A 26,652-nucleotide genomic window follows, 5' to 3' on the forward strand; every position below is an offset into this window, starting at 1 on the left:
AAAAAAATTAGGTATAACACAGATGCCAAACATTCCAGCGCTTCAAATGCATATAGTAAATAATATTTGAAGAGGATTTCTGACAAGCCCAATGATTGAGAAGTTCATATATATATATGTTTCAATTTGTGAGTAGTATAGGAGAAAAGGTTGGAATTAAGCGTGTGTGATATGCTGAGGTGTGGGAGAGGTGGCACCTCAGCAGCTCGGGGAGAGAAGCGACGCCGAATTGTTGTTTACTTCGCGCACTGAGAGTCTGAGGATCCGCGTCCCTCACAGCCTGCACAGCTCCCACGCCCCGCTCCCACGCCTCACGCCAGCCATGGGCAACAAGAACAAGCAGAACGGCGAGGCAGGGGACGCAGACAGCACACCACCGAAGGACGAGGACGTGGGCGCGGAGGGCGACGAGACCACAGACGACGAGGGAGGCGTGGACACCCCGCCCCCCCAGAAGGACGAGGAGGAACAGGAGGACGCCCAGAACGAGGATGGCACTTTTGAGGTGGGTCTGCCGCGACACTGTAATGAGTGTGGCACTCCCTGACTTGCGTTACAAGAAGTGATTGCGGTGTTAAGTGTATCTCGAGGCAGGCTGAGGATGGTGGCTGTGGTGGTGCGCGCCTCATCTGCCTCCCGCCAACACTCGTATTACTCACGCTGGAGGTCACTAGCACAGTACTCAATGAAGCGCAGCAGACATGTCTTGAATTATATTGTAACATAACATAGGGTGGATATGTGTTACGATAAAAATATAACTGCTGTGGTGAAATGTTTTATTGCAAATATTGAATGATGTATGAGTTTTCCTGAGATTATTTCATGTTTTAATGTCAATGTACAATCGAATGATGCTGTATAACCATTATTGCTGCACTGTCGTCTTCTTGATTTTCATCCGTGATAGCAAGGAGATTGCCACAGATGTTGGTAAAGTGATTGACCTTGAATTATTCTTAAACTGTTTGTTGTCACTCAAAATTGTAAATACCTGGGAACATTGGTCATCCAAACAGAGACTTTTAAGGCAGCACAAGTGTATGGACTGCTTACTTCAATAACTGTTATTGGAAAAAAAAAAAAAAAGAAAAGTGGTGCAAGCTATATTATTTTTCTCACTATCATGATAGGTACTCATAATTAAACAGCCTGCTATAAGTTAATTAGATATTTTATAGTCAAGTTCATTTCTTTTTAATAATTAGCATTCTTCATGCAGTCATGTCCATTGTCCATACAATTATGCTCTCAAACACAACATTTCTGAAAGCAGGGGATAAACATGGCTTATTTATATTTAACCTTGGCGCCACATACCATAAGAAACTAACATTTTGTGACTTCTCAGCAGCAGAAGTTGAAACACTGCTGGATGGACTTATGTGTGGGCTCAGCATCTGTACTGGATGTTGTTCCCTCTTATGGTCTTGTACATAAAAAAAATAAATAAATAAATAAATAAATATAAATAAATAAATAAATAAAATAAAATAAATATATATAAATAAATAAAATAAATAAATAAATAAAAGTGAAAATTAATAGATAAATAAAATAAGTAAATAAAATTTTGGAAAATATATAAAATATAATGAAAAGTAATATATATATATATATATATATATATATATATATATATATATATATATATATATATATATATATATATATATATATATGCAGAAATCCCTCAACTATCACAGGTGTTATGTTCCAAAGCCCACCCACTATAGGTGAAAATCCATGAAGTAGAAACGGTATTGGGGCCACAATTTCGAAGACATTCATAGCAATGCCTTCTTAGCTCCCTACAAACATCTTAGCTACACTGAGCTAACAAGACCACTTATGAAGCATTCATAAATGGCTTCTTAGACCTGTGTAACTAAGATGCTCTTAACTGCACCTTGTTCACTTCAACCAGTCAGCATGCACAATACAAATTGGTTTGGGGGGAAATATAAACAATTGCCTGGGCTCTGGTGCTGGACCACTCAAACACACACGTTCAAGCATGGAGCCACCAAAAGACAAACACGCTAGAAAACCCAGCTTTTTCAGTGTTGAAATGTTCATGTTAGCTGCAGTCATATCACTGCAGCTATGTATGCACGTGGGGGTGTTCCAAGGGAGGTGGACGAAGTAGGAAAAAATGTGCTGATCTGTGATTGCAGGTCAAAACAAAGGCAGCAAAAAACAAGAGAGAATTCATGAAAACAGCAGTGGGTTGGATTAGGCTTGATTTTGGGTTGGTAAGGTTATAATGAATTATGTTTGAAGATGTGTCAAATGAATATGTGTCTTGAACCTGAGCTGTTATGCTGGTCTTATTATCACAGGGATATTGATCATAGAAAAGATTTTTTTTTTTTTGTGTGTGAATGTGGAAGAAAATGCCCAGATGGACAGAAATAATTTTTCTTTTTAAAGAACATAATGAAAAAGTTATATTTTCAATTGCCATTTTTAAATATGGGTAAGGTCATGTTTGGAATGATTGAGTTGATTATAATTAGCCTTGGTCTGTGTTGGCTACATACATTGGGTCATGTGTGATGCTGCTCTGATTGTTGAATATTAATGAGTGTAATTTCCAGAAATGTAATTTCAGTACTCTCCTAGCAAGTCAGTTAAGCACAAATGAATTACACAAAGTAAAAGACTACTTAGTGTGTTTGAGAACTACTTTTTATTTGTAATAAAACCAATCTTAATGCTTACTTTTGGTTTCTGTGACTGGATTTTATTTTCAGACAAGGATATGTTCACATTGCATAGTATCCATTGTTGTTGTTGTTGTGAAGGAAAAACTGCTGTTCTTAGTGAGCTACAAAAGCCCTGACCCTGTAGTAGCTACGAATGTTCCATGGTTCTTAGTTGCGAACGATTTTGCTTTTGAAAATGACCAACTAGTGCTAAGATGTTCTTAGACCACTAAGATAATCATAGAAGTGTTTGGAAATGCGGCTTCTGCACTGTATTTTTTAAGATTATTTTTATAATTTGCATATATTTATTTTATTATTTTTATATATTTAAGCTTTCATAAACTCTCCTCACACTCTTATAAACCTTTTCTACACTCTTAAACACTTTTAAACAAACTCACTTTAAGACATCCTTATGTATTAAAAAAAAAAAATTGGTACACCCACCAGTGAAGATACTACAATTTGATTGATGATAATTAGCTGTGCAGTACTATACGATGTAGGTGATGATGATGTATAAGAGAAGATTACACATGCAGGTGACGCAAGGCAAGATTTTGTTTATGTTTAGGAAAACTGATCGTACCTCACACTGCCTATCCATAATTTTGCACCATCTTCGTCCACCCATCCTTTTTTGTGCAAATGTACAAAAGCACCTGGTGGGAATAGTTTTGCACTTGAAGATGAAGAAGGTATTTCATTCATTGTACTGGTATATCATTGTCTCAGTTGTCTGGTGCTCACTAACCTAAACTTTACCACAGATGGTTTGGTAGTTTGGGTGTCGTCTTATACCACCGATATCAGCTAAAAACCATTATATTCAAACCAAAATTTTGGGGTCGTCTTATCTGAAAGTCATCTTATCCACCAAAATATACGGTAAGTGGAATCAAGGGTATGGAGCTTCATCTCTTTGAATTACGATAGTGTATTTTTATTTATTAATTTATTAATTTTTAGGATAGGAAATGTTTATTTTACTACAGAAATTATTAAAATCTAAAAAATATAAATACCTGTCGGCCACAGAAACCTACGATGTGCTGAGGAGTCTGCTACATAAATTTACATATATTAGCCAGAAAAATCTACAGTGTACTGAGGGCGCAATAGGTGAATCTGTGATAGCCAAGGGATTACTGTACATGTACAGTGGAACCTTGGTTACCAAACATCTCCCTTTCCGAACAATTTGTTTTTTTTTAATGAAAACTTTAACTCGTAATTGCTTTGGTTGCCATACCATAATTTGGTTTTCAAACAAAGTTACTTGATTTCAAATACTACAAGATATAGCAAAAGCTGCCATTTAGTACTAATTTATAGTTTCTATAAATATTTCCTTAATTTTCATATATTTGGAGGAGAGAGACAGAGGGTAAGACAGTAATTCAATCTTTGAAATAAGTTGAATGTGATCCCATTGAAGAACCTTGATGTAAACAAACAAGTTTTGGTGCTCAGGAGTAATCCTGAGCTTCCCGTGTCTCTCTCTATGACACACGACAGCATCATTACTGCACAACTGCATTTTCCCAGTAGCATTTCCCAGCAGCAAGATGTCTAAGTATTATGATCACCTTCATATTGGCGGTGAATGGATTGGTCCTCTCTATGTCACTCTGAGGTTTCCCTCGCTTGCTTTGGTGACAAAGAGAATGATTGCATGGTCTAAACAATATCTTCTGATGAGTTCTGTGTCACTAAGTTCATTCAGTACATCCTTTCTGGACAAAAACTTTCTGGAGATGTGGAGTGGCCATCTTAGAAGTGGGAGCATTGGTCATTACCTGCTAAGGCAAGGTGGATGGGTGTCTGAGAACAAATTAATCTATTTTACATTGATTCCTTTGGGGAAAGTAGTTTCAGTTTTCAAACATTTTGTATTTTGAATGGCGTTCAGGAAAGGATTAAGTTTGAAAACTAAGGTTCCATATATATATATATATATATATATATATATATATATATACACCATAGGTGGGCATTATTATGACAAGTTATTGCAGTAACGATATTGGGTTATCGGTTATCTGATAACTATTTTTCTCACATTATTGATTCATTGGTATTGCCGATACTTCTGGTTCCAGACTAGCAATAATCAATAATTTTAGTTTTTGGAACATGAGCATGTCGAAGTTTTAAACTTTCAAAAGTTATTTTAAAGCATTACTTTTCATTAATGAAGAGTCAGGATAAATATTGAATTTGAATTTTTTTTCATTTTTTTTTTTTTTTTCCTAAATTTTCTAAGATAAAGATGAAGATAAAGATTTGGGCTTATCAACTTTTTTATTTAAAATATCAATATTGTTATTGCTAGTACCTATCAGAATTTTGGATTTATCGATTTATCGGTTATTGGGCGATAAATTTATTGCCAGTTATCTATTATTGGTTATTGCCAGTAAGGTTATCGTTATCAATTTATCAGTTATCATGATAATTTTTTCATTATCGTGCCCAGCTATGATATATACTATATATAAAGAAAATGTAGTTAGGGGATGTTCTGGTGTGGATCTTAAGCCTCTTAAACAATCAGTGACAATGAGTAGGTATTCCATGTAGAGAACAGTCAGGTGCATCCTCGAAGGTAGTGCATTAGATCCATTGTTATTTCTTATCCCAGGTACACGTACCTCAGTACAGTAAATGTGTACTTTTTTCCAACCTTTGTCACTCCAGTGTAAGACTTGTAGCACAATATTGACATCATGCATTTTTTTTTTTTATATAGATATAAATAAACTTAGTGGTAATATACTTTGAGGAAAATGTTCTGCATAACCAGTTTCACATTCTATGGTCTTGCTCAATAATTAATTTATTTTATTGATTATCAAATAAATCAAATACATTATAATAGTGTAAGTACACACTAAGAAGGGAATACTGGTTGTGCAGGTTGAGCAGATTGTGGACATGGAGTGCCGGCGCAGGTGGAAGTGCCCCGTGAAGTTCCGGGTGCGCTGGGTGGGCTACTCCGAGAAGGATGACACATGGCTCCCTGCTTCAGAGCTCAATTGTGAAGACCTCATCAATGAGTTCCTGGAAATTTCGGGAAGAACATTTGAGTACAAGGTAAGGAACCCTATGGGCTTCCTTACTAGATATTGTGTTGGTGACCTGTGCAAAATATTAGTGGTTAGCAGTAAGATAATAAATTAACTGATATAAATTTGAGTAATGACAATCATATTATTACCCATATGGCCTCTTAAAAGAAATACATGGACACAGTATTAATATGTGTTTGGAGAACTGTCTGGCAACCAGAGTTAAAACTTTAGTATTTAGTCAGACTCCTCAGCGTACTTTATACAAGGAAAGGAGGAAAGTAAGGTATCTTAAATAGCTATGTTAAATATTGTCCAAGTGGTGATGGAAATCTGTAGATGTTGGTTGGCTGGGTGGATGGGTGACAACTGAGTCCGAGCTTAGCCTTGTGTAGTTGTCCAGCTGTGGGAAGCTCTCATAGTTGCCTGGGTGGTGGGGTGATCTTGTCTGGGGACTTAAGGATATTGCACATCCTCATAGTGTTTCCATTTGATGTAAATCCAGACTGCAAAGTTCTTGTGGGTATTTTTTGATATGTGAAATGTGGCTCTATGACTGTTTTGTAAAGAAGTTGGTGTGACATGATATACTGTATTGGTCTTCCTACAGAATGCAATGGCTCCCAAAAAACGTCCAGCAGAAGGTGCAGAGATGACCATGCAGACCAGAAAGGCAATGCGTTTCTCATACAGTGAACTGGATGAAGATCAAGGTTTGTGTTTTAATTTCTTTTCACCTCTGTAGCTGTACATTTTATAATTTAATGATTAAACCAGCATTTAATGGTTACCATGTGCTCAAATACACTGATACCTTTCTGATGACAGTGAAAAATTCAGTCTATGTATATCAGTTTACCTTAAACTTTCTCCATTCAGCATTTCCTCAGATATTTTACTGTATTTATTGGAAACAACTTAGTAATAAGGAAAAGTCTGTAACAACATATTTAATGAATAGTAATGAGATGCTTAGGGAATGAAAGTTCACAAACTATTTTTAAGTACGAATGTGATTCAAGACAAGATGATTGTTAGTTTCCAACTGATCGCAAAACTCAGCGTGAACCTTATGCACTCAACAACAATGCTTATACCTTATCTCTCCTCAGGTTTCAGTCCAAAACTTTAGACATTGCATATTGCTAATTTCCCTCTTAACTAATATAATGTTGTTATTTTAATTCTTATTATATTTCTCAAACTGCAAGATATATTGATATAATATTGTAATAAATTAGTGATACTTTATTCCTTCATGTCTTTCTGGCTTTTAGATTTTGGAATGATGCTATATTCTGTTTTATCTATCACTTCATTATAACTCAAGCATCCTTAAGAAAGAGTATTGAGGTCTCTGTGGAATTAGCTGTTCTCCTTTTGAACTTTACACTGTCAACTTTGTAGGAAAGTTTCCTAGGTGGGATTGTTCTCTAAATTCTGTGTAGGGCTTGCCTGTCTTCCTTTCCTATGAAAAGTATGTAAAACTGTATACGAGGTCCTAATTGTGTGAAATTCTCACTAGATGAAGTTATGCCAGCTGGAACAAGGACACGCAAAGTCAAGGTTAAGCCTGAGCCAAAACCCCGCAAGCCTGTTCCTCCCAAGAAGAGGCAACCCTCCCCTGCCAAGAGTGTAGGCAGGCCTCCTCTCAAAAAAGAACCTGAAGAATATGAGGTATGTAGCATTTTAACTTGTATTGCAAGTGTTTTAGAAGAGTTTCAGATTCTCATGACTGATTTAATTGTGAAAAGGAGAGAGAGAGAGAGAGAGAGAGAGAGAGAGAGAGAGAGAGAGAGAGAGAGAGAGAGAGAGAGAGAGAGAGAGAGAATTTGTGGATTATTGTTTTTTATTGAGATAAGAGTGAAAAGAAAGATTATGCAATTGGAGTGAATTATTTATTTTAGGAGTACATTTTGCTGTAATTAGGAATACTACTTCAGGGGAGAAGAGTAGTTATTTATAGAAGATTTATATTGTTGAAGAGCAGACTAATTAGGACAGTATATTATCACTTTAAATAACATGTGTTATGAAAGTGGGCATTGTGTGAAAGGATTATTATATAGGTAGTGATGACCTTCACATACATAGTTGTAAGTTTTAGTTGAGTGAATGAGTATTGTATGAGTGACATGTGAGGGATACTGGAAGTGAAGAATGGGATGTATCAAGGCCAGTGGTGACTGATGATGATGATGATGATGATGATGATATCACACACATTTCCCAGTTCCATATATGAAGCATTGCGTACAGAAAGGGAGTCATATGCCACTCTCGGTCAGACTTGGTTTATTGCATATAACACTATTTTCATCCTTCTTCTATCCAGTGGTGGTGGATGTGACTCTCTTGCACCGTTAGAAGTAAGGTAGCAAGTCCCCACAGAAAATGTGTGTTCCTTCACTCCTATTGACACCCCCTGCCTGTGGCCCATGAGCATGGGCATGAGAAATGAGTCAGATCCGGAACAGCAGGGTAGGGAGGGGTTGACAGGGAAGTGATGTTGAGCCATGCTGACCCAGCAGCCAATCAGCAGGCAGTGTTGCACCACACCTATCTAGCAGCCAATCAGCTGGCCAGCAAAGCCAATGACTCAGACAAGAAGCCCTTCACAATAGTACAACAATGTCTGGCCATCATTCTGGTGAGGCCAGTCCCATGCCTGGCCCATCAAGAGGAGTGACTGGAGATTTTGGTGCAAACATTGTGTGAGGCTTTTCTTTGCACTGTGATTTTTGTGAATCTTCTACTTGCTTTAGTGATGATGATGATGAAGATGATCCAGATTATGTAGATATAGGAAGTGATAGTTATTCTGATGATGTGTGTAGTGTAGGTGATAATAGTCTGGTATAAGGTGGTGATGATGGTGGTGATAGTGGTGCCACAGTGGTGGTGGTGGTGATGTGTCACATGCATCTCATGAAAAAAAGGGCGCAAACGAGTTAGGCAGTTTGAAAGCTGGGGCGCTAGAAATGCTCAAATACAGTGGAAACTCAGTTCTTGAACTTAATTTGTTCCAGAATGCCATTCAAAATCCAAAATGTTTGAAAACCAAAACTATTTTCCCCTTATGAATCAATGTAAAATGGATTAATCTGTTCCTAGACACCAGTCTACCCTGTCTTAGCAGCTTAAAACAGATGCTTCCACAGCCAAGATGGCTGCTTCACAACATTTCCAGCTCACAAATTATTCATCCAGAAAGGATGTATTGAATGAACTTAGTGACACAGAACTCATCCGTAGATACTGTTTAGACCGTTAGGTATTCTCTTTGTCAATGATCTAGTAAGGGAAGTCTTATAGGACACACAGAGGAGCAAACCACTTACCACCAAAATAAAGGTAATAACAGTTAGATATCTTGCTGCTGGGAAAAGCTAATGGAAAACTGCAGTTGTGCAGTAGTGATGGCATTGGGGGTCATCAAGAGAGCCACAGGTGGCTTGGAATTACTCCTGAGCACCAAAAGCTGTTTGTCTACATCAAGGTTCTTCAGCGGGATCACATTTACCTTATTTCAAAGGTGAAATTACTGTCTTACACTAATCTGTGTCTCTCCTCCAAATATATAAAAACAAAGTAAATATTTATAGAAACAATAAATTAGTAATAAACAGAAGCTTTTGCTATGTCTTTTGATGTTTGAAATCAAATACCTCTGTTCTAGAACTGAATTATGGTACTGCAACCAAAGCAAATATGAGTTCAAAAACCAATTTGTTTAAAAAAGGGAGGCATTCAGTAACTGAGTTCCACAGTATTAAAATATTAAACCATGATTTTGTCAGAAAATGGATTAAAACGTAGCCACTGAAAAAAAAACACTGATTCATACTTGTTATAAGCTTCATTTAAAAAAAAAGAATTAACAAGATAGCTTGAAAAATAATTGAGTTACATGTGTTAGAATGTTGCCAAACTTTGGCACCATTTTCTCTCTCTCTCTCTCTCTCTCTCTCTCTCTCTCTCTCTCTCTCTCTCTCTCTCTCTCTCTCTCTCTCTCTCTCTCTCTCTCTCTCTCTCTCTCTCTCTCTTGTGCATCACTCCCTTTCTATGCATGACGCTTCATATGTTGTGTACTTTGTTACCTATACATTGATCGTTATTTTGTAATTATTTGAAATTGTAGCATTTGTAATTCAGGGATGTGGTGTGTAGAACAACAAAAAGGTAAATGTTGAAAAATTGTAGCTTTGCTGTATGTGTATTAAAAGTTCACAGTGACTGCAGATAAGGGGAGGAGGAGGAAGAGACTTCATTGATGAAAGGAACAAAAGCCACAGCATTTCCTTCTAGAAGTGTTTGGACAAATATCTGGACCACAAAAATGCATTCCTTGCCCTATTACATCAGGTAATCTTCTCTGGATCAACATGATATGAACAAAGCTTCATGTAGAGCAGAAACCAACTTGAGGAATTATTTATTTCCTTGTTGTCTCATACATTTTGATTTAGATTTATACTTTACCCTTTGGGGCTTAGAGGCAGACATGTGAAGGAATCGTTGTGAATGTGAGTTTATGCTTGTGGGTGTCTTGTCTCAGCTTCCCTCTGTTATGGGGGATGTTGGTCTGGTCAGACATTACGCTTATTAAGTAATTATGAGGAAAGTGTCAGAGGCTAAGTAAGCTGGTCATCCACCGAAGTGATGCAGGTGTTCATTCTTGTTATTTAGTTGAGGGATATATATTGCAAAATATAATTTTCTTGAGTGTTTCTTCTTAAAATCTGCAGATTTCTTATTATCATCATAATTGTTGTTATTCAAGCATCATCATCATGATCATCATTACTAGTATCTGCATTTTAAATGTGTACCATGGTTTAAGCAAAGCTAAAAGCTAAGGATTGGAAATTGGATAGAAAGGGAAGAACCTAACCAGTCACACATCTTGCATACTATGAAAATTATCAATACATCTTGACTCTAGAATATACGATAGTGCTGCCACACACCACCTGTGGGAATCCTTGCAAGCCTGAATGCATTTCTTGTGTATGAATCACAGTATCAAATGTTTCATATATGCTTGCTTCTCTCTTAAGTCTCACTTCTCAGACTTTCCTCTGACCTATGTTTAACAGGTAAGAGGCATACCATTCTGTAAATAGCAAGAAGAGTGTTAATATGTTGATGTGAGTGTATGGAGGTGAATGAGGATGTGACATACCAGGTGGAGGCAGTGGTGGACCACAGGGTGCGAGGGAGGTTCACGGAGTACAAGGTGCGGTGGAAGGGATTTGGACCCAAGGATGACTCCTGGGTCCCTGAGGCTGAACTTAACTGTGATAATCTGCTCAACAAGTACTTCAAGATAGCAGGACGCAAAGTGGAGGAGTCTTATGAGGTAACTTTGTAATCCCCTCTTTCCCATCTGGCCAGTTTCCACTTTTCTTCTCTACCTTGACTGAAACCTTCCACCATTTTCTGTCATGCATTCTTACTTCTTTGGTTTGTCATACTGATTTGTTTGTTAAATAAGTGTCATTTCCAGTCTGTAATTTGTAAGCATAAAAGTCAATAGAAGTTTTCCAGAAACTTAGTTGACAACAGTCTAGAGTCAGTGCAACAAAGCCTACACTACCAACTTCCATTGACATTGACATGCTTACATGTGTCATTTTAGACAAATTGACTGGAATACAACATGGAAATGGGTTTATGGTTACACTTCAAACTTGGAGGTATATAAATTATGTGATATAATACCATCTTCAGCAACAGTGTTGCTCTCATTTCGGTTGTTGTTTGTAAACAGCCACGTAGGGAGGTGTGTATGGTGTAAGGGTTCAAAAACACTGCATGGTGGCTGGTGACTGGCTTAGTGTGATAGCTTTAATCCCACTACTATCACCACCCTTCTTAAGCACTTACTGGTTCTGACTTTTCATTGTGTCACACATTGTGTTGTGTCAGCCATCGTAACAGAATGTGATAGCATGCTATGCCTCATGCGACACTGAGAATTTGACATTGCTGTGGGATTGTGAAGCAGATCATTCTTGATGGGGTTTGACATCTTGAAAGAAAGACTCATATACTTGGTAGTAAGATGTACCTTCAAATAAAAAAGGAAGAAGTAAGGATACACACATTCAAAACATCTATATTCAAAAGCAAATCTTTTGAAATTATAAATAGAAACATGTTGTAGGGCATAAATTGCCTAGAAATTTTGAGAAGAGATTCCATTCCTCACATAGGAAGCTAGATTTGATCTTGTTACAGAAATAAATACAGCAACATGTGTCCCATGTTGTTAAAGCAAATCCTTTGTAATTTTATGAAGATTTTTTATTCTTATTTAGCTACCTTTAGAAGTGAAGCTTACCTCCAGTCTCTAGCTAGCCATTTTAACTTTTCACTTTTGTGTAATTTGGTCATTACTCCTTGGTACTTGTGATTTCTTGAAAACTATGACTCTCATCTGCATTGAAGATGTGTTTCCATCAGTAGTTTCTTGACTTGCCATTGTTACAGTCATCTTCTTTCTTCATTTCACAAAATTTACTTTTTTCAGTAGTTTATTTTGAAACTTTTTATCAGTCTTTTTTCAGGAGATCCATTTTTCATAATTTTTGTTTTGTCTCTCAAGACTGCACTCAGGTACACTTTGAACAGTATCTCTCATTACAGTCATCAAGTTAAAAAGAAAAAGTAAATTTATTGTTGGTAGCTTGGAAACACTTTGTGATTATTTAGATCATAGAAAAAATGTGAAAAGTGGCATATGAACCTTGAAAATGTTCCTCAAGCAACATTCAGGCTGTTGAACAAAATGCCTTTTATTCATGATAAAACTTATGCTAACAAAGCAATGTAATTCACTACAGTTTGGCTTTTCATAATGGTTGCAGTTCATTGAAAAGTTCCATTGTCAGTTGTAGTTGTGTCATTTTCTACTCATATGCAGCATAACATTCAAAGCATCCTGTATGTCAGTGATAGATTTATGATATAGTTTCAGTGCTATTGAGATGAATATAATAGAGGCATGCATACAGGATCAGTTGATAATGTAATTTGAGTGGTGTTGATTTATGATGCATATAATAGATGTGCATACAGGGCCAGTTATTTAGATTACCAATACAAACACTACACCAGGTGCAAGAGATCATGGACATGCGGGAGGTGAAGGGCCGCACTGAATACAAGGTGCGATGGAAGGGCTGGAGTGCCAAATATGACTCCTGGCTGCCCGAGGAGGAACTCAACTGTCCTGATCTGTTGAACCGGTTCCATGCCACTCATCTCAAAAATGTGGAGGAGGAGGAGGAAAAATATGAGGTCAGTATCCATAGTCGGCAAGTAAGAACTGATACATAGAGGTGAGTTCGAGCTTCCCTCTTGATAGAAAGGTTCCCTAGTGTAAGCTGATTAATAGTATTGAATGAAGTAGGGGCAGAAAACATGGTTGAGTTAAACTTTGGTTAAGGAAGCTTTTGTCAAGTGTTCATCTCATGCTGTTGCCAGTCACTGCATTCATACTCTTCCTGTTATGCTTTGTAGTTTCATAGTTTTGTCACTAGTGTCATCTCTGCTTGTTTCATGTTTTCTTTAAGGTTCATTGATCAATTTATTTACATTATTCCTGCATTATAATTATCTTTGATAACCAAATTAAAAGAAGGTACAAAGATTATTCCCTCTGTGGACAGGGGGGACAGCTTGGTCATGCATTCTACAGCAGTGTTAGGGGAATTCTTCCACCATATTCCCTGTGCATTGTAAGATGTGATTAACCCCTAAAGGACCAGTGGCGGCTATAGCCACTTTACCAGGTGAGGGCCAGAGGCGGTTATAACTGCTTAGTAATTTTTACAGTAAATTTGGCTACTTTTTGTCAATTTTTGTAGTTCAGTCTTTGGTAATACTGCCTGTAAGCTAGTTAGGTTAATTTCTCGGTCTCTGCCCTGCTTTCACCATGGTCAAAATGCAGTGATAGTGATTCTGACAAATCCAGTTCTCTGCCCTCTCCCACCTACTGTTACACTTCAACACCATGCATATTACCCTCTCACACTCAGTCACTTTCTACATGTGTTAGTGAGGGTGCAATAGGGTGGGAATTTGATAAAACTGTTTAGCACACATTAAGAAAGTTCAGGGCACCCATTTTCAATAGGCATTAGTTATATCCAGTCAGGCAAAATGGATACACGGCAGACAAGTGACTTGCTTCCTTCAAAAGTCTCTCCTCTTCAATTCACTGTCACTCTATAACCACTGCACATAGAGACATCTGGATGACATCATTAGAAAGAGGAATATTTGATACTGAGTACAAAGTCTATCTCATTTGCTCTTTTATAGCAGGCTAAGTTTAAGGTGTGTGTGAGTACAGGATGTTTTCAACATTTGGCACTGGAGGGTTCATCCTAGCAGGACAGAAAGATCACTGGTCCTTTAAGGGGTTGAAAGGGATGGAATGTAGGGACCTCTGCATTTTAGTTCTCATAATGAGACAACCTTTGTCTTGTTTGAACTATTTGCCTGGTCTGCAGGTAGACAGACAAAGATTATGTAAAGACTCTTGTGTAATCTCACTCATTGTTGAAACTTCTCACTCTTGTGTTTGCTTAGCCACAGAGACTTAATGTTAGTGTCCTTCCATGAACTGGGAGACATATGGGAAAAATCCCTACTTTCAGTATAGTCCTTTTTGTGTCTGATATAGAAATGAAAACCGGGAATAGTAATGATGCACAACCCACCAACATATCTCCATCTTAAATGACACAAGATGATGAATCATACAGTGTTCTTATAGCCAGTAAGATACTCCTTCTAGATATGGGAAAATTTTACTGAGAAATTTTTGTTAGGTAAGGAGGTACTTTCCCAAAAGCATATATATATATATATATATATATATATATATATATATATATATATATATATATATATATATATATATATATATACACACACACACACACACACACACACACACACACACACACACACACACACACACACACACACACTTTATATAAACTGCTGCACTTTAATATAACAACTGGTTTCTATTGAAGACTAACTAACAGGAGATTTGCATGTCTTCATTTGTCTGAAGTATAAAATAGTGCTGGTGCTCCACCAGGGTGTTTGCTTAGACACATTCCTGTCCCTGTATTTTGTTTTGTTTTACAGTGATGCGTGTTAACACTTTTTGCACATGATGCGTTGAGCAGCTGACCATTACTCAGGGTGGTCAGTGAGGATCTGTCCTCTCCCAGGTGGAGCCTCAGAGGCCAAGATGTGAGGAAATGCTTGTGGGTGTCAGTGTATATGTGCATTATCTTTGTTTTTATTGTTAATAATGATAATAATTATGACATTAGTCATGCAAAAAAAAAAATATTAAAAAATACCAGATGTATCAACCACCTGGTAAATTTGTGTGACAGGAAAATCCCCACAGGTGCCTGTTGTGCTGGAGTCTGTCGTATATGTTCCATCAACATTTTCTAACTACTGCAATCAAGCCACACTGTTATTATTATTATTGTTGTTATTATTATTATTATTATTATTATTATTATTATTATTATTATTATTATTATTATTGTGTGGTGATACATTGGATTCCTCTACAAGGCTTGGGAGGGAGTGTTGTAATTTGCAGTACAGCAGTTGTGTCCATACATCTCCATAACTCAGACATATACCTCACTCTTTTCACCAAGCAGCCAATTGCAGTTGTAGCTCTATAACAGTTGTTGAACAACTTGTTTTATCAAGATCACACTCCTCATGGTGCACTAAGCCCAGTGTTGTCCACCCTTGTGACTCACTTTTTCCTTACAGGTAGCGCTGATGATCTCTTAAGTGATTATTAAGTAGAGATTAGGAAGTTTTGATCAGAGATGAAAGATGATAGCAGACATCTTTCCTGATAGATGGGTTCATTTAGTTTCCCAGGTTTGGCCTTTTGCTTTCTGTACTAAATCCACCTCTGAGATTCATCATCTGTAACATTATTCATGTATTTCAACCTGTTTCTTAATTCTGAGCTAGTTGCAAAGATGTGTGACTGTATGGATGAGTTATCTTAACCAAAAGAAATAAAATGGTGATAAAAACATGCTAAAAATGGATCAGCAGTATACTCAAGATGAGTGGCAGCACACTGACATGCCACCACACCACAACCAGAATGCTTTCCTCGTAGTGGAAGAATTGACATTTAAGTTTTTCTTAAACTTGAAACGTGCTACAAATCTTAACTCTCTCTCTCTCTCTCTCTCTCTCTCTCTCTCTCTCTCTCTCTCTCTCTCTCTCTCTCTCTCTCTCTCTCTCTCTCTCTCTCTCTCTCTCTCTCTCTCTCTCTCTCTCTCTCTCTCTCTCTCTCTCTCTCTCTCTCTCTCTCTCTGTGGTACTGGCACAACTAGCAGGATCCCTGTCAGTAGGGTGCTACACACCCATGCCCCTAATCAGACTTTTCTTTGTCTCAGGTGGAGAAGATCTTGAATGAGAGGCAAAAGCGAGGCAACAAGGAATATCTGGTGCAATGGAAGAATAAAGGACCAAAACACAATTCTTGGGAGCCTGAAGAAAACTTGGAGAACTGCATGGATGCAATTAAGAAATTTCATGACTCACAGAAGAAGAAGAAGGTGAGTTTCATGTGCTTATAATGTCCTTTTTTATCATAAAGCTGGATGCTAAATGTTTTAAAAGCAAATTATTGAATAGAGGAGTAAAAGTGTTTTCATTAACCCTCTCCCAATCTCTGTGCCTGTAAAGGACTATCCTTTATTTCTTATTGTTATTGGTCTAATCTTAGTGGAATGTGTATTATGTGTTACATACAGTGTTATTCCTCTCCCAGCCAGCGAAGTCCTTGAAGGAAGTCCGCAAGGGGCGAGTGGCAAAAGCAGTGGAGGTAGAGGAAGAGCAAGAGGTGGAGTCTCCAGCTCGCTCTCGCAGGACAGGGAAGAATCGATCTTATTCAGAATTTTATGATCAGTGATTATATTTTTACATTACAGTTAAGGTTTGGATGATTGTTTCTGTATCAGTGGAGGAAACAGTTTTTATAGCTAATCCTTATTGCCCTTTTGTGTTTATGTAGTAGTTATATGTGAAAGCAGTGGATCACTCGCAGGCATATTCCTTCATGAAACTTTTTTGTTAGTTTGTGAAACAAAAATGGAAGGTAATTTCTCTTTACAGTTTAGGTTGGACATCACATTCTGTGGTTGGCTGTATCAGTGGAACATTATGCTTGTACAGGGCCCAGTAAACACAGGTTTGTGTGGCCATAAGGGCTCAAGAGTGTGAATTTATCAGTGACGTGTAAAAGAAGTGATAGGTGATGGACCTGTATAGTGTGGAAGAGAGAGAGAATTCAAGACTTCACAAAGTGATTGTTGCTGTGAGCCCCCACTAGGATGTGACCAACGATGCTGGTCACCATTGTGTCTCTTTAAACAAGCTGTGTGGCACACAACAAAAAAGTGTTTGATGCTTTGAATCATCATAGATTATTTACTAAGCTAAATGTTTACACAATCTGTAATTACAATGAAACAAATTCTATACCATTTACAAAAAACTTAACAGATCTCTAGAAATATTTTTGCACATTCTTCTTTAACTCACATTCACCCCCTCACTGTACTATGAAATTTTTATAGTTTTATTTATTTATATTTTTGTGTATGTGATTTTCATAACATATTCATATGCATGTATACTTGCATATTAATATTTGCATTCATATACATAGTACTTGTGGTAAGAGAAATTTACCTTTTTGTCACATAGTGTGTTAATACTTAGGTGACACTGAAGGAAAACAAGTCTTATCACACATCATCTTTAAGCAAAAGGCTTAAGGAAGAAAACATGGATTGTAGCAGTAATTCCTCGCTTATGTTGCAATTCTAATCAGCACCAGTACAAATTTCATGTCAAGTTAAAAAAAAAAAAAAAAATGAATAGCTCCTTGTCAGAGTATTCAACAAGTGCCCACCAAACACTGGGGTTAGTGTGGGAGTCATGGTCAGTGATGAATGAGCTTCATTAAGGGGACCGATCAAGTTATTTTCCATTTTTGTTATTTGTGAACCAAACCACCAAATTTTTAGGAGCTATGAAGTTTTTTTTTTTTTAGATGAGTTATATGTATAAGTTTCATTAGATTTGGAGCAATAGTTTTCTTTTTCTAATGAAAATATGAAAAATTGAGGTTTAGATTTTTGCATATTTTGACAACAGTTTTTCTTGAATTTTCTTGAAAATTTGTCACATGATGGTTTTCTAAGAAAATTGTGACAATTTTCATTTTTGGTTTCGTTGTTGAGAAAAAAGATGTAAAATTTTTCCTCTAGATATTTCTCTTAAGCTAAAAAACAGCAACAACTAAACACTAAAAAAATCTGTCACTTTCTCTCTCTCTCTCTCTCTCTCTCTCTCTCTCTCTCTCTCTCTCTCTCTCTCTCTCTCTCTCTCTCTCTCTCTCTCTCTCTCTCTCTCTCTCTCTCTCTCTCTCTCTCTCTCTCTCTCCCCCCCCTTTTTAATGACACCAGAATCATCAAAATTGGACAGTAAATGGCCGAGAAATATGCCTCATTAGCACAATAAGTTAGTTTTGAGATATAAGGCTTTAAAGTTTAAAGGAACACTCGCAAGCTTTTCATCCATATACAGTGAACACCCAGTTCATTGGGAGGTTATGTTCCAAAGGCACCTGCGAAGTAGTAAAATCTGCGATATATTGACTATGGTTCACAAAAAAAAAAAAAGGCTGTTAATTAAACCACTCACCTCCTTGTGGCAGTAATGGAGATTAACTGCCAATTTGGCAGAATATGAACACTCACCATTTGCACAAAACACTGACAACCACCACCAACCAAATGATAACCAGAATTTTTGTACAACACTTACATAATACACCAAACAAGCACCACAAGGATAACAACCCATACATGTCGACTGGTGACAAAAACCTGCTTCTGCATGATCACCCAACCCAACCACCACCCAACAGTAACAGCAATGCACAGCACTCACACAAACATGCCAAACTGCTGCCAACCCAAATACATCAACCCACAAACAATGTGAAAGTGGCAAAAAAAATTACTGCTTGCACAGCCGACCAACCAACACCAGCTGGTGCCCACTCCTCCTGCCAACAGCTTACTGTTGACAGTGACAGGTTGGTGTGAACTGTGCTGTTGCCTCCGCCTGGCTGCCACCTTATCAGCAGGCAGTGTTGCCAGATATACAAGTGCACCTAAACCCTCATCTAGGTATTTCCTCAACCCACATCACGATTTAGCATGTATTTAATCAGATATAATAGCTGATTTTTCCATGATAAAGTGGGATTTCCTGCATTGTAAAAATAATTAGATTCCAACAACAAAAAAAAAAAAAGAGTGAACCAGTGATAACTGAACCACAGTTGTATATGATTATGAGCCATAATTACAAACGTTAGATTCATAGATGACTTGTTTTGTTGGCATCTGGAATCTTTTAGATGGAATATTACACACTTCATTTTTACATGTACATGTGTTCTGCTCTCAGCTAATATTCAGCATGCTTTTGCCAGTACCTCGCTTGTTTGGGTAAGGTAAAACTTCCTCTTACCCATTGTGGTGAAAGAGCAAAAAGTGGAGAGTGAGTGAATGCTAAGCAGGTACAGAAATTGATGAGAGAGTGTCATAAACTCCCTCCCTCTCTCTAAGGGTGTATAACACACACTGTCACTGAGGGTGTCTGATGCCCTTCATCGCCCCCACTCTTCTAGGCTGTGAGAGGAAACTTTCATACTCCGCTATAAAGAAAGCTGTTCCTTGTAAGCTTTCTTATTTTTTATTTTATTTCTTTTTATAATTAATATTTTTTTTACAACCATCTCCCACCTACAATGACCTTGACTGAGTGAATGAGTGTGAGTGGGGGCATTTAAATGGGTATTTAAACGGCATTTAACCCATAAAGTGTTTAATATTTATATATATGTATCCCTTAGGGAAGTGTTTAGTATGTATACATACAATTTTGTTTTTGAGCCATATTATGGCCTTCAGTTTTGTTTGTATATATAAGACTTCTCACTAGTAGTAACAAAGAATATTTTGACAAGTCAGGAGTGAATGTTTTCATATATATATATACCTATCTTTGGGCTCAAGTTATTATAGACTAAGTACTTCTGTAGGAACTGAGGCATATTTGAGGATTATTTTGTTTTTTCAATGCCTGTCAACATACATTTAATATCAAAAGAATAAAATGAAACTGAAAGCTATGGTATTGGAGAGGGATAAAGATTTTGACTAAAAATGTTGTGGAATTGGCTACATAGGGCAGGCTGCGGTGTTTCCACAAAAATCATCACATAAAAAAGTAAGTTCTTTTCTCCTAAGAAATTATTTCTCGAATCTATTATCAGTAAAGCATGAGAAATAGGAGATGAGACTTCAAAGTAATCAAAAAGGAAAACTGAAAGTTGTGAAATTCATAGCGCGTTCTATTCTTTGAGAACCGCAGGTGTAGTAGTAGCCACGCCCTTGAGACATGGGGTGTTGCCAGATCCACGTCCAACCGTTTTCTTGAATATACAATTTTTGTTTATTTATAGGTATTTGTAATGTAAAGAAGTACTTATTTATTACACACACTATAGGGTTGTGGAAAGTGAATGTAAAGGTGAGAATACAAGCTTTAAAAAAAATAATAAATAAATAAAAAAACAAATTCTGCATCCCTAGTCTGATATCATGAGATCTGAGAAGGGAAAGAATTCCAGAATCAAAATTGTATGGTAGCCACACTTCTATTCATGGCATGGAAATAATATATATATATATATATATATATATATATATATATATATATATATATATATATATATATATATATATATATATATATATATATATATATATATATATATATATATATATATAGATAGATAGATAGATATGAAATTTTTTTTTTTCTTCATTTTATGGGGTAAATATAAAACACGAAAAAATGCAACCTGACAAGATTCCTATCTCTGACAAAGCATAACACTGTATGGATGACAAATTATTGTACACGCATTGTGAAGTACTAACCCTAAGGATGTCATGAGATGATTTTTGCATTTTTCAATATTTTTTTGGATTTTCAACTCAGTCGGTCCCCTTAAAATGCTCCTGTTCAGGTGTTTTTACCTCACCTGTGATCTTAAAAGCGAAAGGATGCTGATTCTTTTGTTATATAAAAGTCCACCAAATTGTGTGTCAGTTTATAAGCATCAAATGGTACCTGTTGTAACTACTTAGCTGCTTGCATCCCAGTAGTGTTAATGCTTTTGAAAGTGGTAATGCCCTGTGGAAGTGGCAATGTCCTGTGAAATATTTCTAAACATTCAGCAATATAACATAAGGGAGAGAGCACTTTGTCTAGAAACACACTTTTAACAGATTTACAATGACCACAGTTAGGTGTGTGTGTAGATTATCATAGTGTATTCAAGCTTCTATGTGCCCTGCAATGACATGTACATAGGGGAGCGCTCTCTCTCTCTCTCTCTCTCTCTCTCTCTCTCTCTCTCTCTCTCTCTCTCTCTCTCTCTCTCTCTCTCTCTCTCTCTCTCTCTCTCTCTCTCTCTCTCTCTCTCTCTCTCTCTCGGATGGGCAAGTGTATGTTAATTTTCAAATGTCTATGAACCTTCATTAAATTTTAATGTAGTTTGTTATGGATGAAGTTTATTTTTTGTTGATTGATATTTTAATGAAATATTATTTTGCTCACTAACTGCAGATGAAAGTTGTCCATAGAATTTACCAGTAGGTTTTATATGAAAAGATTTTTGAAGTTAAGTTTTAATATTTAAATATTGTTTATTTTTTATATTTTACATGTTTTTAGAGCAAACTTCCATTATGCATAACCAGTTTTACCATTATTATTATTAGAATTATTATTATTATTATTATTATTATTATTATTATTATTATTATTATTATTATTATTATTATTATTATTATTATTATTATTGAAAGTGATAAATTTTAATTTGAGCATTCAGTGTACATGTGAGGGACTCATGGTGGCATGAAGGTTGTGACATAATGCTCAGTGTGAAGTTATTTCCATGTTAAATGTTATAATTAGCAGGATCCAGTCTGGCAGCAGCATTAATGTAGTACATGCACAGGCAGCTTTACTCTGCTATGAGCCCTTATGCAAAATTGCTTCACACATATAAGTTTCATCAGCTCTCACCAAGTTGACAGTCAAACAGAACTGGGCCCCTTTGCATTGTTTAACATACACATCATACATTGGTAACCAGTGAAGATTATGCATATAAGATTGTGTTCACTGTTTTAGAAAGTACAGGCATTATTTTCCATCTGACAGACCAGGCTGGGTAATGGTGCCATCCTGTGGCTGTGCATCTTGTTTCTTGTGAGCCATGCACAGCCTGATAAAACTTTCTGTTAAGTATAGTGTATGAAAAATAATTATCACTGTTTTTGAGGGAAGCTTATGTTCCTATTAAATCCAATGCTTAACTTTAGCATTTATATACCTATAAGTTTGTTTTATTTGTTGATTTGCACAACTCTCTAGATTATCTATATGCACCAGGGTATACCAGGATAAAATGGAAAGCACTTTTTAACATGAGTACTAACTGATTCACTAACTGGTTCACTAATGTGAACGTAACCTAGAATCTATTCAGGATTATATTTTGTTTAGAAGCTGTTCATTGTGTATTTAGATTTTATTAAGGTTATTTTCAGAAAGGGTAATGTGTATGTGAATATTCTGTGTAATAGGATAAAAGCTTCTTTGTATAAAGTGTAAGTTAGAATGTTTCTAAATAATTTTTGTAGATAGACTTCAAATGAGCCTACCTAGCATTTCACAATATTCACTAAGTGATTTTAAATGCTTATGAGGAAATTAGTTAACTTTTCTAAAAAGAATAATGTCCATCTTGGTTACTGTTCCACTATTTGCAGAAATACAAATGAAGCACCTTTGTTATGCACATAACACCAATGCTTCAATATATCAAAGCCACAAATATGTGCCAATATTTCCATTGCAGGTGAAATATCATGTAAAACCCTGCACTGTCATACTTCATTGTCATTGTTTAATGGACTATACAAGAGGAAAGAGAAAGGGATGAAGAGATTTAGTGATGTTAGTGTGAATAGAGAAAGTTGCCCCAACCCAGTATATAAAATATCCACTTTTCTAATTCTCCTGTTTTCTGTAAACTCTGTAAATGGCTAGGGAATTTAATCAAAATTGCATCTGTACAGTGTGTCTGATTGTGCTGATGGCAGAAAGAGTAAAGTATTGAATATGCATCTAAGGAATATTGTATTTTTTCAGGCATTGGTGCCAAGTCACTTTTTTAATTATTTGACAAATACTGAAGTATGTTAATCCAGGGTTTTATTGAAAGTTATTGTCACAGAGTTGTTATCTTTGTTAGCTGCTTTTAATTTGAAATATTTTATATTGCTCCAGTTTCTCTACTTCCTCCAACAGCTTGGCTGCATTCACACCAAACAAGTTAACTTGAGTATCCTCATGAATATGGTTGCTCCCATCAGTCAACATGAGTCTTTTGGAGTGTTAGCATGACACTAGCATGCCTACAGATCATAAGCTTTCTTTTTAAACAATTTTAAGGAGTGGTAAATGATAATTTTTCTTCTTTTAATCATGTAGAGAACATTGGATGGTAAGGTTTCTTTTCCTTTTAATTTAGAGCTTCAGTAACTGTTTGTATTGGATAAAGCAATTATCATCCAGTCATCATCAGAATATGTATTGGTCATACGTACTAGACTCGGTGCAATATGGGTGAACACCAAGGATGTGAAGGAAGTACAATTATTATGACAACATTTAAAGTCATACCACCACCTCCCCCACAGGAGGATCAGTTTAAACCCTTTTGGGAAGACTGAGAAGGAAGGGTGATCCTCACCTTTGTAATGAAGCAATACTGCATTAGTGTGACTCAGGTCAAATGACAAAGGATGACAATGTGACTCATTTGATGTGAACGTAGCCTTTCCTTCCCATAGCTTTCACATAGAGAGAGACCACAAAATGGTATTTAGTAGATTAATTGATTGACGTGCGGCCATATTTCTCATGATGTTAAACTTTTTTATTATTATTATTATTATTATTATTATTATTATTATTATTATTATTATTATTATTATTATTATTGTTATTATTATTATTATTATTAAGTTGTATAGTTATTTGAGCCTTTTATATCACTACATTCAAGGTTGTCAGGGCATTATGAATTATGAGATCATGTAAATAATGGGATAAGATGATAAGTTTATGCTATCTTGAAGGACATTACACAAACTTATCATTAAAGGCTTTGCAGTTCTTACTTGCACTGAGTTGATGACCTTTGCTATTCTTGTGTGCACCATAATGCTAAATAATTATGAAAGTAATGTTAGGTGTCTCGTAAGAGACATTGAGTGAGACTGAAATCAATGCACGCCTGTATATATGTAAACATAATTTCCAAACTCAGAATTATAAATTGCAATTGCAGTAATATTTAATGAAAAATGTGTATATATATATACTATAACAGAGACTGTACACCCTTGCTTAATTTTGTTTGGCAGGTTGGTGCTCCTCTGTCTGTGTTAGTGTAAGGAATTGTTTAAAGGAAGCTCTGTTTTCTCCTTGGCTGCTGCAGAGAGTGGAGCATCTCATTAAAATGTAGTAATAGTGAGCCCACAAAGTATTTTTGTAGGTCTCATGTGATGTTGAGAGTTTCATTATTGTGTGTCAAACGTATCCTCTTTATCCTGGGTATGTACAGTTCTGTCTGCCTTGAGTCACATCTTTACAACATGTCAGTGATGATATTCCTGGAACTTCTTCCCTTGTCCAGTAATTGTGGCCACCTGAGTACAGTCAGACTAGATTAGACCAAACTAGACATTTCTGGTCAGGTCTTTTGAAACAAAGAAGTTTGAATATGATTTTTTTCTATCTCTTCTTCTTCAACATGATAGGACCGTGTTTAATTGCAGACAGTGGACATCTTATCATGGTATCATGACTGGGTATTAAAGCAAAAAAATGTATCTATGTAACCCTTGCCTCTTCCCACCCATGATGTAGACAAGAGGTTCCATACCCTCCAGTGCTTTTTGCTTTCTCTATTCCTGTACAATACTCCCTCCAGGGATGAAGGAAGGAGGGTGTTGAAAGAGTCCTTGGGGATTGAACACCTAAGTTTGAAGTTGTAACAGATGACTGCAAGCCCTTGAAGGCAGGAGCAGATGGGCTCACTGAGTAATTCTGCTCTTGTTATATGTATGTATCATCTTAGCAGTTAAACTCTTAAGGTTTTCTGCTGTTATAGAAACACACACACACACACACACACACACACACACACACACACACACACACACACACACACACACACACACACACACACACACACACACACACACACACACACACACACACACACACACACACACACACACACACACACACAGAGGGGCTGTGGCATGATAGGAAACAAACCCAGGTTACTGTATTGTAGTAGAATGGGTTGTTAAAACATTATCTAAAGTGTATGAGAATATACAAGTGAATTTACTTATTACATGCTGTGATGATTATTTGAACTGAGACATGAAATTAAGTTGTTGCCCTCTGGCTACAGTGTCACAAATAATTGTCAGATGTGTCAGCTTCTGTCCCTTTTGCTGTAAATCATGCATTGTGGTGAGTGGATTCTTTAGGCAGGCTGGAAAGGAAGACAGTAGTTATGTGAAGTGTAGGCATAGAAAGCAAATATATGGAAAGTACAAACACTATCTGGATCTTGTTTAACATATTATTTTGTCAAGAGTTTGTGAGTTGCTTCATTTGTGACATCTTACACACTTCCATTGTATTACATCACATTATTGTGTATGTGTTTTAGTCATGTAAAGTTTACATCTTTACATTTTTTTATGTGTGTGTGCAATCTATTTAAAGTTTATGACAGTGTCATGTATTACTTATTTGTAGGTGATGTTGGATCATGAAGCCTTGGCTCTCACAGGTGTGCATACCATTGCTTTGTTTAAAGTAGTGCTGCTCCCTATGCTGTGATTGCTTGCATCATTCTCATGGTTAGGCTTTGCTACTAATTGATTGTTTATCTTGTCACCTCTCCTGGCATAAAAGAACATCCTTGGGTAAGCATTGGTAATGCATTTGAGCAATACACTGGAAGTCATCACTCTGTCTTCATTACAAATGGTTTCTTAGTACAAACCCCAGATAATTAAAACACACATATGTAAGCCAGGCTTAGTGATACCAAGCCCTGAGATTTCAGAGTATTTCCCAGGGACACACGTGGAAAGAGTAAACATGTTGAAGTTTTGTACAGATGTGCTCTTGTTAGTGTGGAATGTAAGGAGACAAGTGAAGTGAGGGCTGTCTTTTGGTGCTCTGGCTGGATGAGGAAGGCCCTCCAAGCTGTGTTGAATCTTGAGTCAGACTCCTGTAATGGCTGAAATGGATGCTTCATTTATTGAATTAACCTCTTTATTTACAGTGCTTGATAACAAATGTCTTGTAGTAGCAGTCAAAGGGTGTAGATACTAGGTGAGTGAACTTGTATTTGTAGTGTTTATTGTTAGGTGTTGCAGTAAGAATTAATACAGTATATAAATAATTTTTTATAATCTTAATTAACTTTTTAAGAGAGTCTGGCAGTATACAGACAGCAACATATTAGTACCTGTAATGACAGTAACAGTATTGTCAGCATTTTTTGATTAAAGAAAAAAATATCTGGCATA

At 36.5% G+C, this 26,652-nt stretch overlaps 1 protein-coding gene and 1 long non-coding RNA gene across 5 annotated transcripts; one reads left to right on the forward strand and one right to left on the reverse strand.

Moving 5' to 3' along the window:
- Positions 1–26,652, forward strand: LOC135110229 (M-phase phosphoprotein 8-like). Of its 4 annotated transcripts, none has more exons than XM_064022315.1 (8): positions 1–505; positions 5,631–5,807; positions 6,393–6,495; positions 7,308–7,459; positions 10,971–11,144; positions 12,905–13,087; positions 16,258–16,419; positions 16,635–26,652. In XM_064022315.1, exons 1-8 carry the CDS (start codon positions 323–325, stop codon positions 16,773–16,775), a joined length of 1,275 nt encoding a protein of 424 aa, XP_063878385.1. In that variant the 5' UTR covers positions 1–322; the 3' UTR covers positions 16,776–26,652. The 4 variants fall into 4 exon arrangements, with proteins under 4 accessions (XP_063878385.1, XP_063878389.1, XP_063878386.1 ...); XM_064022319.1 differs by lacking the exon at positions 16,635–26,652 and adding an exon at positions 13,459–13,581 and having other exon boundaries at positions 16,258–16,395; XM_064022316.1 differs by lacking the exon at positions 10,971–11,144.
- On the reverse strand, positions 5,518–19,028 carry LOC135110230 (uncharacterized). Its single transcript, XR_010273159.1, has 2 exons — positions 18,897–19,028; positions 5,518–5,774 (listed from the first exon to the last, which is right to left on the reverse strand). It is a non-coding gene; the product is annotated as an uncharacterized LOC135110230 (long non-coding RNA).

Source organism: Scylla paramamosain, chromosome 20 (genome assembly GCF_035594125.1).
Source record: "Scylla paramamosain isolate STU-SP2022 chromosome 20, ASM3559412v1, whole genome shotgun sequence".
In the NCBI taxonomy this organism is placed as follows: Eukaryota; Metazoa; Arthropoda; class Malacostraca; order Decapoda; family Portunidae; genus Scylla; species Scylla paramamosain.